Below are 13,469 nucleotides of genomic sequence, written 5' to 3'. Positions count from 1 at the left end.
AAATAAAAAAGAGCAACATGCACGATTATTTTTGTATTTGAATAAATATTTTCCAGGATGCAAAACTCGAGAAATAAATTATTTTGCACCGTTGGTATGTTAAATTTCACAGAAATGAAGAAATTAGGTTTCTATGAACGAAAATTGTCCACAAAAAAATGACTACTAATATATTTTAGTTCGTGAGCGACAAAAAAGGCTTCGCGGGCCGGATGCGGCCCACGGGCCGCCAGTTAGAAACCCCTGTTATATATTATGTCGTATAATATCTGATGCATGTATCGGATGCTTTTTTAAAGTTTAGCGCCGTACTTTAGAGTGTACAAGGCAACCAAAATCGCCTAATTTTGTAGAATTTCGTTGAATAATCTACTTTTTCAAAGATAAATTTAAAAAAATTACTTCCTCATGATACTTTTACTGATGTTGATATTTTTATGGAAAAAAAATATCGTCTTGAAATGAAAGCATTTATTTACAATAATTAATGTTAATTTAATGTTATTGAAAAACATGTTAATAACTTGTTTATCAAAAAACATGTTAATGACATGTTTGTCAAAAAACATGTTAATAACATGTTTATTAAGAAGCATGCTTATTGAAAAACATATTTATTATAAACATTTTAATTTAAAAACATGATATTAACATGTTCTTTAATAACACGTTAATATGTTTATGAAAATACAATAATATTTTCAATAACATGGAGGAATATAAAATATTAAATAATTTTTATTTAAAATAACTACTATTTATAGAAACCAATATCTCACTTTTGTCCATACGGCATCCATTTGGCTCTAAAAAGAACTGTTTATTTTTTCAAATTACAAATATTTTGCTATTTATTAGCATCTTATTAAGAGTAACGATGTTGCATAATTTTTCTAAGCTATTGAGCGAACTTGGTCTCAAGACGAATCTTTCGCAAAATCGTTCAGCTTTTAAAATAATTAGTTCGTAAATTGTTCATTCAAATAATAAAATCGCAGTAAATTAACATTCATTTAGTGATGTCTTTCCACTCATGACGTTATTCTTTTTTTTAACTTATGGATTTTTGTAAAATCTCTTTCTTTTGTTCATGTCGATTTTGACAATTCATTGCGCACTTTTCTGACATTGGCTTTAGGTACGCATGCGCAGTCGCTTTAAATTTTATTTATGGGTTTAAAGAAATGATTTAAATTGCTAAATCTCTTTAATTAGGGAAATAAAAAAAGTTATTGTTTTCCTCTCAGACGAGGTGACACGGTAAGACCGTCTACATTGTCACTGGTACGCATGCGCAGTTGCTTTAAATCTTATTTATGGATTTAAAGAAATGACTTGTAAAATTGCTAAATCTCATTAATGAGGAAGATTAAAAAAAGTTATTGTTTTCCTTTTAGACGAGGTGACGTGGTATAGCCGTCAATATTGTCACTGGTACGCATGTGCAGTTGATTTAAATCTTATTTATAGGTTTTACGAAGTGATTTGTGAAATTGCTAAATCTCTTTAATGAGGGAGATAAAAAAAAGTTATTGTTTTCCTTTTAGACGAGGTGACACGGTACGGCCGTCAACATTGCCACTGGACGTTGCTGTCACACTTGAAGGGGCCACAGAAGAGCAAAACAATTCGAACTTTCATACACTCCGTGCACCAGTCAAGTTTGATACTGATGGTGTGACTCCTCACTGGCCACCCCCGGGAAGACAAGAAGAAACCAACAACCTAGTCATTGATGATGGTCCACATATTCAAATTCACAGAATTACTTGCAATGTAAGATTTAGTCTGTTTATTTACTTACTTCTCAGGTAGACAGTTTACCTACGAAGAGGGTTCTAACCAACACATTTTATCTTAACATCTTTTACCATCACACTGGAATCACTTTTACCATTACACTGGGAAATTTTTTTTCGAATTTTATAAGAAAAAAAAAACATATTTTTACAGAAAAAAATTGTTGCAGATAAAATTTTTTTTTTCTATTTTTATCGTTACCCACGTACTGCAAAAAAAAATTCTCGTTTTTTACAGACTTTCTTCGCATATTTGACAGTTTAAAACTGTTTTTCACACAACAGTTTTTTGCTTTTTTTCACCCTAATTATAAATGGATTAAAACTGTCATTTTAAATTCAAGTTTTTGCCATGCAGTTTTTGCAGATCGTACGATAAATAATTTTTTTTCAAATCATTTTATGATTATTTTCTACTTTTAGGAAAAATTGCCACAGGTTTGCCATAAAAAATAACATAGGATATCCACAATGGTAAAAGTTTGGCGTACACTTTTGTCACAAAAAAAGTATGGCAATTTTTTACCATACGCGTATGGTAAATATTTGCCATACGTGAATGGGAAAAGTGTATAATGATATTTAACCATAGGTTAAACCACATTAGGGTATCCAATTATAATTTTTTATGAAACAAATTTTTGTCATAAATTTATTTTGTGCTATAGTCTTTAAGTACATTTTTCCATTGGCTATGGCAACATTTCTTTATAGCGCTATGGAAGTTTATCCTACAACTATATAAAGCGAAATTTATACATACGTAATAATAAACAGGGGGTGTGATGATACAATAGGGATTACACACATTTCCTAGCTTTTAAAATTTATTTAATTTCTTAAGCTCATTTCTTTGATTATTCTTAATCAAATTTTAATGAAATTAAACCAATCATTTAATTTTGATTGCATTTTATAATAAAGCGAATATAAAAAATTTTATTGTTTTATTAATAATCAATGCAACGGCTAACTTTTTATTTCAATACTAATCTAAGACTAATTAATTCACTGTCGCAAGTAAATCGAAAATAAAAATCTATTTATAACTCTTTATTCTTTGTTTCTTAAAACAAAAATGTTTTAATTACACGGTTATACTAATTCTCACAGTCTCTTTGGCGATTCGCTTTCGCCTAATTATGGCATTGTCTTGGCATTGTTTTTGGATATTTTGTCTTTCGATAAATCGCCAACCAGGGATCTCGTCCCATGCTCCTAACTGACTGTTGAGGACAATTTAATCACTTTTTAATTTGGCTTTTGAGTAAGCTGATCGATTTATCTCCCATGGCTTGCCCTCATTGATATTATTATACAAAATTCATTATTTAATGTATAAAGTGTCATTATGGATAATATATAATTTGTATCTCCAGCTCTGCAAATACTACTAAATCAAAGTTTTATTATAATTATGATCTAGTTTTCACCTTCAACTGTCATTTTTATTATGCTATTTTCATCACAATATTATGCTATTATGCTATTTTCAAAATTATGCTATTTTCATTAGTCAATAAAACCATACAACTCCAACCACGAATAATTTCGTCATTATAGGGGTAATTGAGGATATAATTATAAAGGTAATAACAGTGAGCTTTCGGGGCTTTGCACAAGAATGATTATGCTACAAAAATAGTTTTAATAAAAAAAAATTAAGGCGAACGATTAAGTTATTAAATATATGAGAAAAGAAAACAAGGAACCTTTTGTGGATAAGAATCCGAAATTTAAATCTCTACGTCGAAAATTAATTAGCAAACAATAAAGGTAATATGAGTAATGAAAACAAAATTGGAGTAGACTTACTGACTTTTTGTTGGTTTTCTATTGTTAATTAAACCAAAATAAATCACAACATAAAAAATTTTACACAATAACGTAGAAATGCAGAAAATCTAACATCAGCGAAGTTCACGCACCATTATTCTAGCTACGAGAGCTAATTTGGTTCGAGATTATCAAGTTGTTTATGAAAAATTTAAAAATTTTTTGTCGAAATTGGGATATTTTTTAATTTTAATAAATTTAAAAATTGATTTAGCTAGAAATTCAAAATAAATAACTAAATAAAAAATGATAGAGTATAAAAATTGAATAAATTAAAATGAAAAAAAAAACTCTTCTAAGTATGGCCGGGTAATGCTTTGTCGAGGTATCGGCGTCATGCACATACCTTGCCGGCAGTGCAAATTTTTGAAGTTGAAATGCTGGTTTTTGTTGAAATAATCGAAAATAATTTTTAAATAACTATAAGTCACTATGATGTGAATGAACTTCATTGAAAAGTGCTATTGTTTTTGATGGATTGATATAATTAACGCAAAAGTGATCAGGATCGTTGGAGTTGCATTAAAACACGCCTGTTTCCTTTTGTAACCATGTCCACTCCCCCATATGAATGAAGCACGCGTATAGTGTGTTTCTATTTGTTTGCCATATGCCTATGGTACTTCCCTTTAATCATACCATTAGACTATGGTGTCCCGCCGTATAATACCATACAAATTTCTTTGGTTACCATAGACTTTTGGTGTCTTTTCATATGAATGCCATACCAATTTCTATGGTAACCATAGGAGTATGGTGTTTTGCCATACGAATTTCTATATTTGCCATAGGCTTCAAGCATTTTGCTGTATAAATTTCAATGGTTGCCATATGTTACCACAGATTAGCATAGGCATGCCTATGGCAAAATTTCATAAAGGATATTTGCTCTTACTTTTCAGAAATTATTTTATGGTTTTGGTATAAAATTGTGGTAGGACTTCTTTGTCGAATTTATATTGCACCTTATTTTTATCTGTTTTTAAGCATAATTTTTCGATAAGTTAAATTTTCAGACACTTTTATAAAGAAGCCAATAAAAATTTATGCGATTTTACATTTAAACATGATTATAATGAATAGCACTTTTAAAATGAAGATAGTTTAAGATTTTTCTTAATAACCAGTCAGAAAACTCTCCTTACAATATGGTGAACTGGATTCAAATCCCAGCGCTGATTTGTCGTGCGAATTATGCTCTCGGCTAGAACTGACCACAGTGTTGCCATAATGATTTCAGAGATATTGTTTGTTGTTGAAATAACAGAGTTTTTTGTTGAAATAACTGAGTTTGTTTGTTAAAATAGCATTATTTACATAGTTAAAAAAAACAAGCGCCCGTTTTGAAATAACAGTATTTTGCTGTGAAATAAACGGCAGTACACTGGAACACTGCCTGACAGTCTTTTTTTCAGTAAATTTAACAGATTTTCTTTTACAGAGTAAAATTACAACATTATTTGGTCAGCAGCACGAACCAGTCAGCAGCACGAATGGCTAAGTTTGCAACTTAATTTCTCGTTACATTGGTTGGCTGGTTGTGAATAAATTATTTGGAAAGTTTTACCAGCATTGCAAAGATAGATTGGCTAGTCCACTACAATCCAGGGATGCGCTACGTTGGTTGGTTGAATATTGTTTGGTAGGAAATAATTCTAAGTTCCTCTTTGGTTTTGCTGGTTTTCAGACTTCTTGGGCAAATGAATGAGTTTTCCAGTTCACAATGGCTACCGGTCCATAGAAACTGTAGTCAAGAGTCAGTTGATGATGGAACTCCACGATACTGGTATCGATGATCTTCTTTTGTCATCTAGCATATTCTTTGATTATCAGATTCTTTGTCATCTAGCATAGTTTTCCAGTTAAGAAACTAGCTGGTCGAAAAGTGGTAAAATTTTAACTCACAATAGGTAAATTTTTGGCTGGATATAAATGCCGATAAATTTTGCTTGTAGCAGCAAGGGACGATTGTAAATTTTTTCTTTGCTATCTACTATAGCTTTCTAGTTAAAGGACCGACTAGTCAAGGAGTGGTTAAATTTTAATTGAATATGCTTTTTTTGGAGTGCAATTTTTGCTTATAGGGGGCAGAAAATAAATGAAACGTGTATTGTCAATAATCACAGTGCTGATTTAAGAGCAGTAGCTAATAGGAAAGTGGTAGGAATATCTCTTGTCCAATTTTACCACCAAATATATACTAATGACGTAATAAAAATCCTTTCTAATTTAAATGCGCGTCGTTTATTAAGCTAATCACGTGTACCCAAATGTTCCTTTTAAGAAGATAGAAACATTCTTTTATTTAGCAGGACTTTCCCTCGACGTGGCAACCAGCAAGGCGTATCATCACATTCATGGGTGTTGTCTCCTTCCTCTGCATCGCTCTGGTCGTCGTCATTGTCATGGTAGCCGTCGCTCTATCAGGATCAGTCCATCCACGTTCCGTCAACTTGAAAACAACAGAACTCATTTATCTCATCCCTCAACCACGTAGATTCATTAACAGAACTCCCACAATAGTGGTCCACAGACAGAATCCGAAAATATGGCAGAGGCACGTGGACGATTTATCTTCTTTAATGCAAGCCTATAAGGAACAACAGGGGTCCCTTGGCACACACAATTGCGATCTGCATTTGGCGCCCTCCCCAATAGGTAACGTTCATTTATTCTTAACTGTTCTGTTTCCTCCATTGTCAAGGTTTTCTTAAGGAAGGTTCTAAAAAATCATTAGCTAATAGAATTTATTTTCCTATTACAAGTTTGACTTAAACTGCTTTCTCGATCTGTCTTAATTTAACCTTTGATCTACGACATTATGTATCAAGCTTCTGGTCGATAATGTGATAATTGGGAAGAAATTTACAAATATTTTTTTCCACGTAAATTTCACATAAGCTAAACTGTTCTCTTTCTAGACATATCATTGGCAGTACGTATCAAGTATCCGGTCGATAATTAGATTATTGGGAAGAAATTTATAAATATTTTTTTTCCACATAAATTTCACATGAACTACACTGTTCTCTTTCTAGGCATATCATCGGCAGTACGTATCAAGTATCTGGTCGATAATTAGATTATTGGGAAGAAATTTAGAAATAATTTTTTTTCTCACATAAATTTGTCGCGAAATAAATTTTAGATATACTTTTGTTTACATTTTATCATCGGTAGTATGTATTAAACTTTCAGTCACTAATACGATGATTATAGGAACACATTTAAAAATATTTTTCCTCATAAATTTGATATAAACTGAGTTTTAGAAATATTTTCTTTTTAGTTTCATCATCCATAGTACCTATTTCTGTAATTTTTCAAAAACTTTTTTAAATATAAATTTTTTAAATATATTTTTTAAATATAGTTTATATATACTTTTTTTATGTATAGAATAGTTTTTTTTAAAAAATGTTTGTTTGGTATGATACGATGATTTTTGAAGAAAAAAAAACCTAAAACAAAATCCTAATTTAATAAATAAATGTTTTTTAATAAATATTTGCTCTCCTTAAATTACTATAAATGATATAAAGATTATATGTATACTAAAATTCAGGTTTATTGAAAAAACAATTTCAAAAAAAGTGTTGAAGTTTGAAGTTTTGTGAAAAAGTAAAAAAAAACGAACTGGTAGTAGTGGATCAGAAATTTTTCGAAAAAAAGCATAAAAATATTTTGAATACAACTAAGCTTGAATAATCTGCCCACTTAAAATAGATTATTAATGTTTACTGACATTTGTAGTTTTTAATTCCAGGCGTTTCGTCTTGCAATTTCCCTCTGGACAGGATTAGTGAGAACTGTACCAAAAAGAACAACTTTGGATACCCAATTGGAAACCCGTGTGTGGCTCTAGTTTTCAATGCTTTATCAGGATGGGTACCCGTTCCATACAACGCATCCAATCCATCAGAAATTCCAGAAGAAGTTAGGCCTAACTTCAAGAAAGACATTGTTCCAATCACCTGCAACACTTCCGTAGTGGCTTCTCAAGGAGGTTTAAAAGGAGATACGAATATGTTTAATGTGCATTATTCACCATTTCCAGGTTTTCCATACAAATTTCTGAACCTAAGGGGAAGAGGAACTGGTTTACCCCCTTTAGTTATAGTTCAGTTCCTTGGACCCCAGATAATGGCAGATGTGGAGGTGAACTGTCAGATGTGGGCTAAAAATTTGTCGCCTAACTCTAGCGAAGAAATAGGCCACGTTAGGTTTAGCCTTTTCATTGTATGAAACCACTTTATTTTAATATGAAATGTCATAAGAAAATGCTTTAATATGATTTGGTGTGAGGTTCGGCTGGAACTGAAAAATGACTTGAATAGTATTTTGAATAGAATTTTTTTTCATATGTAAAAGATATATGTATAATGGTCAACAAATTAATATTTGAGCGAGGGAAAAAAGGAAATAGAATTTTATCATAAAAAATCTGAAAAATCTCTTAAAAAAAAGGCAAGGAGAAAAACATCAAAACCTTTTTGATTGCCAAAATATATAGTGCGATGGTGAAAGATAATTATTCGAAACATATTTAAATTTTATTTGATAATCAAAAAAATCAATTTGTTGTAATTTTCAACAACTCTGTGTTCCTCGTTTAAATATTAATTTGCGATTCCAAATGTCCATATGTGTATACCACCCTAATATATATTAAGGGCGGTGTTTACCGAACACTATGTACAGATGCACTATGCATTCAGATAATTTGCTCAAAAAAAGGACCATCGGAATAACTTTTGATCTAATGATTGGATCTTCACGTTCTGGAACTCAATCTTAATGATTTGAGATGTTGACCTCAAATATTTTAATTAATTAGTGCTATGAAGCTATGAGCCATGCTTATTTGAGCTATGAAATCAAACGCAAAAAGCGCTTTCTCTAAATACATTTTTTTATATTGACGGATTTGGATTTTCGTTTGATTAAATATGCTTGGCAGTTTGGTAAGTATGGTCCAAATTGTTTGGTCAGGAGAGCGCTCTGAAGTTTGGACTCCTTAATATAAATTTTATTTTTCGCTTATTCCACCATATCTCGAAAATTTTTCGTCAAATCGAATAAATTTTGCATACAATGAGAGAATTCGTTTATCTAAAGATGCAAAAAATAACTTTTATTAAATATTGCAAAATATAATTATAAGTAAAAATTTTTTTTATTAATTCATTCAATAATTGTCGAAACAATTTTGAACTGTAAGGTATATAATCTTTTATGTCATTTTAAAGAATGTAATTGTACATAGTAAAGTATTGAATTTGAGCAAAATCGATCGAATAGTTCCTGAGAAATCAAATTTTAAAAAAGTCATATATTTAAAACATGATTTATCAGGAATTGTTCGACTAATTTCGCTCAAATTTTGCCATGCAAAATTACGCTCTTTAAAAGAGTAAAAAAACTATGTACTTTTGTTGTGTATTAATTACAAATTTCTTTCGACTATTATTAAATAAAATAATAAAAAATAATAAATATTTACTGAAAGCTCTTTTTTAACGAAATTATCTCTGCAAAAACGAATTTTATAATTGTGTGGAAAATTTTTTTCAATTCGCTAAAAAGTTGTAGACATGCAAAAAGTAAAACAAACATTAAGGGCTCCAAATTTTGGACTACTTTCTTGACCTGAATGCTTAGCTTGCAGCTGCTCTTTTATTTTTAGGATCAGAAATTTGAATGCGACGAAAAAAAGGTATGTAATTAGAAAAAAGTAGTTTCTGTGTCTGATTTGAGAGTAACCCCTCTAACCCGTTAAGATTGAGTCCTTGAACACGAAGGTCCGATCATTAAGATCAAACGTCATTTTGTGTGGTCCAATTCTCATTTTCTTTCGCACTGCACTTTAAACATACGATTCAAATTTGAGTTTTGAAAATGTAAATTGCATTCTAAATACAAGATTTTTGTGCGCTAATTGAGCTTATTATATCAATTAGTACGCAAAATTTCATTAGTTTGAAATTTTTATGTGCAAATTGACGAAATGATGAGATTCTTGTGTGTTAAGATGCAATTTTCATGTTTTTAAGAGGTGAACTTAGGCTATGCTCTCGAAGTATTGTTGAAAAGCAATTTGAATTAAGAAATAAGGTACTAAAAGTACTTTTTCAGAATAAACATTATTCTTTATGTGGATTTATATTTTTAAGCTGATATGGGGGATAACTATTTTTAAAACTTTTTTCGTGTTGATTCAGGGAGATAACTTTTCTACAACAGGTTTTTAAATTAAAATTATATTTTCTCTTGTTAATTCTAAAATTATCCTCCAATTATTGTATCAAACGTAGTTTAAGGTGTAGTATATATATATTTTCTTTTGATATGGCCAGCTGAACAGTGTTTGATCGAGGATAATGTTAAAATTTATGTTAACAAATAGCTGTTGTGAGCGTATTTTGTCACATAAGAACTGTATACAAAGTTAACTATCCACTGATAACTTATTATTTATTAGGGCCGAAGCAAAAACAACTAAAACTCATCACTTTCTTATCTCAGAAATCAATTTCAACCAAACTCTAGTTTTATTCAGATATTTTTGTAGTAAAAATTAATTAAAACAATTATTACTTTTAATAAAAAGATAACCATAAATCAGCATTAGTTGAAATTTTATAAGGATTAATAAAAATGTTTAATTATTTAATGAATCTCAATTTGCTATGCACTGTTAGAAGTTTCATTCTAAAGTTAAGGCAAAAAAAAACATGAATACAAAACTGCATGGTTTTTCAACCATTTACAACTAGCATGGTTTCAAAACTGTAAAAAATTTTTTTAACTGGATATTGGAGATAGTTTAGTAGCCTTATGGTGCTGCCATCTGTACGTGAAGGAGAGCATCGTATTTTAATCGCCCAGTGACACAAATTGGGGAGAGCAGGATACTGGAAATTCTCCATGTGTTAAAGGGAATAATGTGGCGGAAATATTGTGGTATCAACACTGGGATTCGAACCCTTGTTCTCTCGGTCACGGGACTGACAGAATGACCCTCTCGGCTGTAATAGGTGGGCCTAGTTAGTGTGATGAAATTTTGATTGTTTAACCATATTGGGGGAAAGTAGTTAATAAACGGGTTTTGCCGCTGTTAATAGTTTGAATGCAATCTTATATGTAATTATTTGACCGTTTTGTTTGAATATGGTAAAATAACATTAAAAAAAATTTTTATATAACTATTTTTCCGAGAAATTTCTGACAGTGTGAGAGAGGTAAGTGTTATTAATTTACAGTTTTAAATTATCATGATGATTCATTTTCATTCAAACCTAAATACAAGGAAAGCATTTTTGATGTCAGTTTACTGATTAACAATAAATCCTTACTAGTAAATAAACCTCAGTGTTTTGAGTTCGAAAAATATGACTGATTTATTGCTAAGTCATCATGATTATTCTTTTTTCATGAAAATAAAATTTTTTGTGACAGAATTGTTCACATGTTATTTTCATAAAAATAACATTTTCATGAAAATAACATGTGAACATTTTTTGAAATTAGTCTTTTGATTAGTAATAAATATTCATTATTTAATAAATCCCTCATTGTTTTAGATTAGAAAAATATGATGGAATGAAAAATTATGATTAGAAATGTATAAATAGGCATGGTGGGTTAGATACTGAACAATCATTGTGTAGGACCGGGGTTCTTTTCCAGGTTGCGCCTTGATTCCCACCCATTTTAAAAGTGAATAGGTTGTCAAAGTATAGGTTACCTAGGAACAATGCCAATCTTGATTTTAATCTTCATGGTCTAGATCAGGGGCTTCCACATTACATGAGGCCGGGGGCCGCAATTAAAAACACAAATCAATCGGCGGACCGCAACTTTATCAAAATTTAATGTAGGACTCTTTTACGTTTGAAGGAACATTAAATATTACTGTCAGATTTTCAGCAAGGTGTACAAAACAAAAGTATTGAATTACAACAATATACAAATTAAAATAAGAAGTAGATTTTTAAAAATATTTGATTGCGTATTAAAAAATTTGGGCTACAAGAGCTTTAATATGCACCTATGTGTTAAACAATTAATGTGCAACAGATATCTAATTGTTAAAATATAGAACTTTAAAAAGGTTGGTATAAAAATTTATATAGTGGCACACAAAATGTTTAATGAGTAAATTGAGGTTTATCTGCTGCAACCACCAGAGTATAGATACTTACATTTAAAATTTAAAATTTTGCAAATGTGTGTGTAAATATTTTCGTTCAAAAGGAGTGGTTTCAAAAGGTTAAATTGGAGAATTTTCTGATACACACGTGCTAAATTATATTCACAAAATACAAAAAAAAAAAAATGAAATAAAATAAGAGCTACATACACGATTTTTTTTGTATTTGAATAAATATTTTCTTGGATGCAAAACCTGAGAAATAATTTTTTTTGGTATGTTGGTATGTTAAATTTCACAGAAGCGAAGAAATTAGGTTTTTATTAACGAGAAAAATATTTTAAGCCCATACAGATTTTTTACGAAAATTGCCCGCGAAAAAGTGACAACTAATATATTTTAGTTCGCGGGCCACATATAAAAGCTTCGAGGGCCGGATGCGGCCCCCGGGCCGCCAGTTGGAAACCACTGGTCTAGATCACAATCCTGGTCTCGATCATTAGTCTCGAAATAATTGAGCCTGAACTATCTTGATCCTGACTTTTGCTAGAGTCTCTGCGTTTGCAGTACTTCAAAGGTTAAATTGGCAAAACTTTTGAATTAATAATATAACAATATATAACGTTATATAACAAAAAAAGTTTTACCTTTACAAAAACTATTGTCATTCTTTATAATATTTTATATTTTATTTTGAGACTGAAAAACATATTGGTATTTGAAAGGAGAGTATTTTGTACAAATGCATGACGTATTTTAAATGCAAAATTTTATGCATTTAATGTAATAGGGTGCTTTAAGAGATCGTGATTAAACATTATAATAAATCTTTTGAAACTTTCTTTGATGCATTTTTAAGATTTAATCTTGATTTCAGTCTGTTTATAGTTATATGCCCTATTTTAATACTAAATCTTTTTATGCATGTAATTAAAAAAATGCAGAGGATTTTTTCCAATTATTTTTAACAAAAAATCATGTTTTCACATTGAAAAACTTTTAAATATTTGTGACATCTAATTTTTACACTTTGTGTGAGAATCAATTCGCACTATTTTTGAAACATCACTAAATTGTTGTTTGTAATTGATGAATGAAGAATCATCATCCACTACTTTGTGCCATAATGTAACAAATGTCATTAATAAAATGTTATTTATCCATGAAATTTGTCCGTTTTGAAAAATAAAAAATATATTGTCTAGTTTTGGAGCACACACACACTGTTAGAATTTTCATTCTAAAATTATGGTAAAATAAGCGATCCAATGAGTTTATTTTATCATACTTCCACGAAGAAAGCAGACTAAGAAGTTATAAGAATAGCAATTATCAATTCTTTGTTCTATGAGAATTCCATAATTTACACTTTTCTATGTCACTAGGTAAACCGACTGAAATGTTGTAAATACAGAGATTATCAGTTCCTTAATTATAGTAAATCCATTTGACCACTTGGTGTCCACTGATTGGCTGGGTGGCTCAGTTGGTTTGTCGTCGGCCTTCTGAGCCCAAGTCTGCGGGTTCGATCCCCGGCCCAGACACCGGATTTTCGGGATGCAGAAAATCCTCAGCGGCCATGTCGTATGATTATGCGGCATGTAAAAGATTCCAGGAGTGCCTTATTGGCTCTTTGCATTTCCGGCAAAATTAATTTCCTAGTTCACTTTAGCATCCAAATA

General features: G+C 30.5%; 1 protein-coding gene across 1 annotated transcript in view; it reads left to right on the top strand.

Moving 5' to 3' along the window:
• The window catches only part of LOC107441534 (sodium/potassium-transporting ATPase subunit beta-like), a 136,041-nt gene extending 123,086 nt beyond the window's left edge, over nt 1-12,955 (top strand). Inside the window, exons 2-4 of the mRNA XM_071182508.1 lie at nt 1,548-1,776; nt 5,948-6,293; nt 7,402-12,955. Of these exons, the coding sequence (XP_071038609.1) occupies nt 5,993-6,293; nt 7,402-7,880 (780 nt within the window). The 5' untranslated portion in view covers nt 1,548-1,776; nt 5,948-5,992 and the 3' untranslated portion in view covers nt 7,881-12,955. The remainder of the gene's footprint in view (nt 1-1,547; nt 1,777-5,947; nt 6,294-7,401) is intronic.
• Nucleotides 12,956-13,469: the final 514 nt, after the last annotated feature.

This window comes from Parasteatoda tepidariorum, chromosome 6 (genome assembly GCF_043381705.1).
Source record: "Parasteatoda tepidariorum isolate YZ-2023 chromosome 6, CAS_Ptep_4.0, whole genome shotgun sequence".
Taxonomy (NCBI): domain Eukaryota; kingdom Metazoa; phylum Arthropoda; class Arachnida; order Araneae; family Theridiidae; genus Parasteatoda; species Parasteatoda tepidariorum.
The sequence above is the reverse complement of the archived record's forward strand: the minus strand, read 5'-3'. Positions and strand labels throughout refer to the sequence as shown.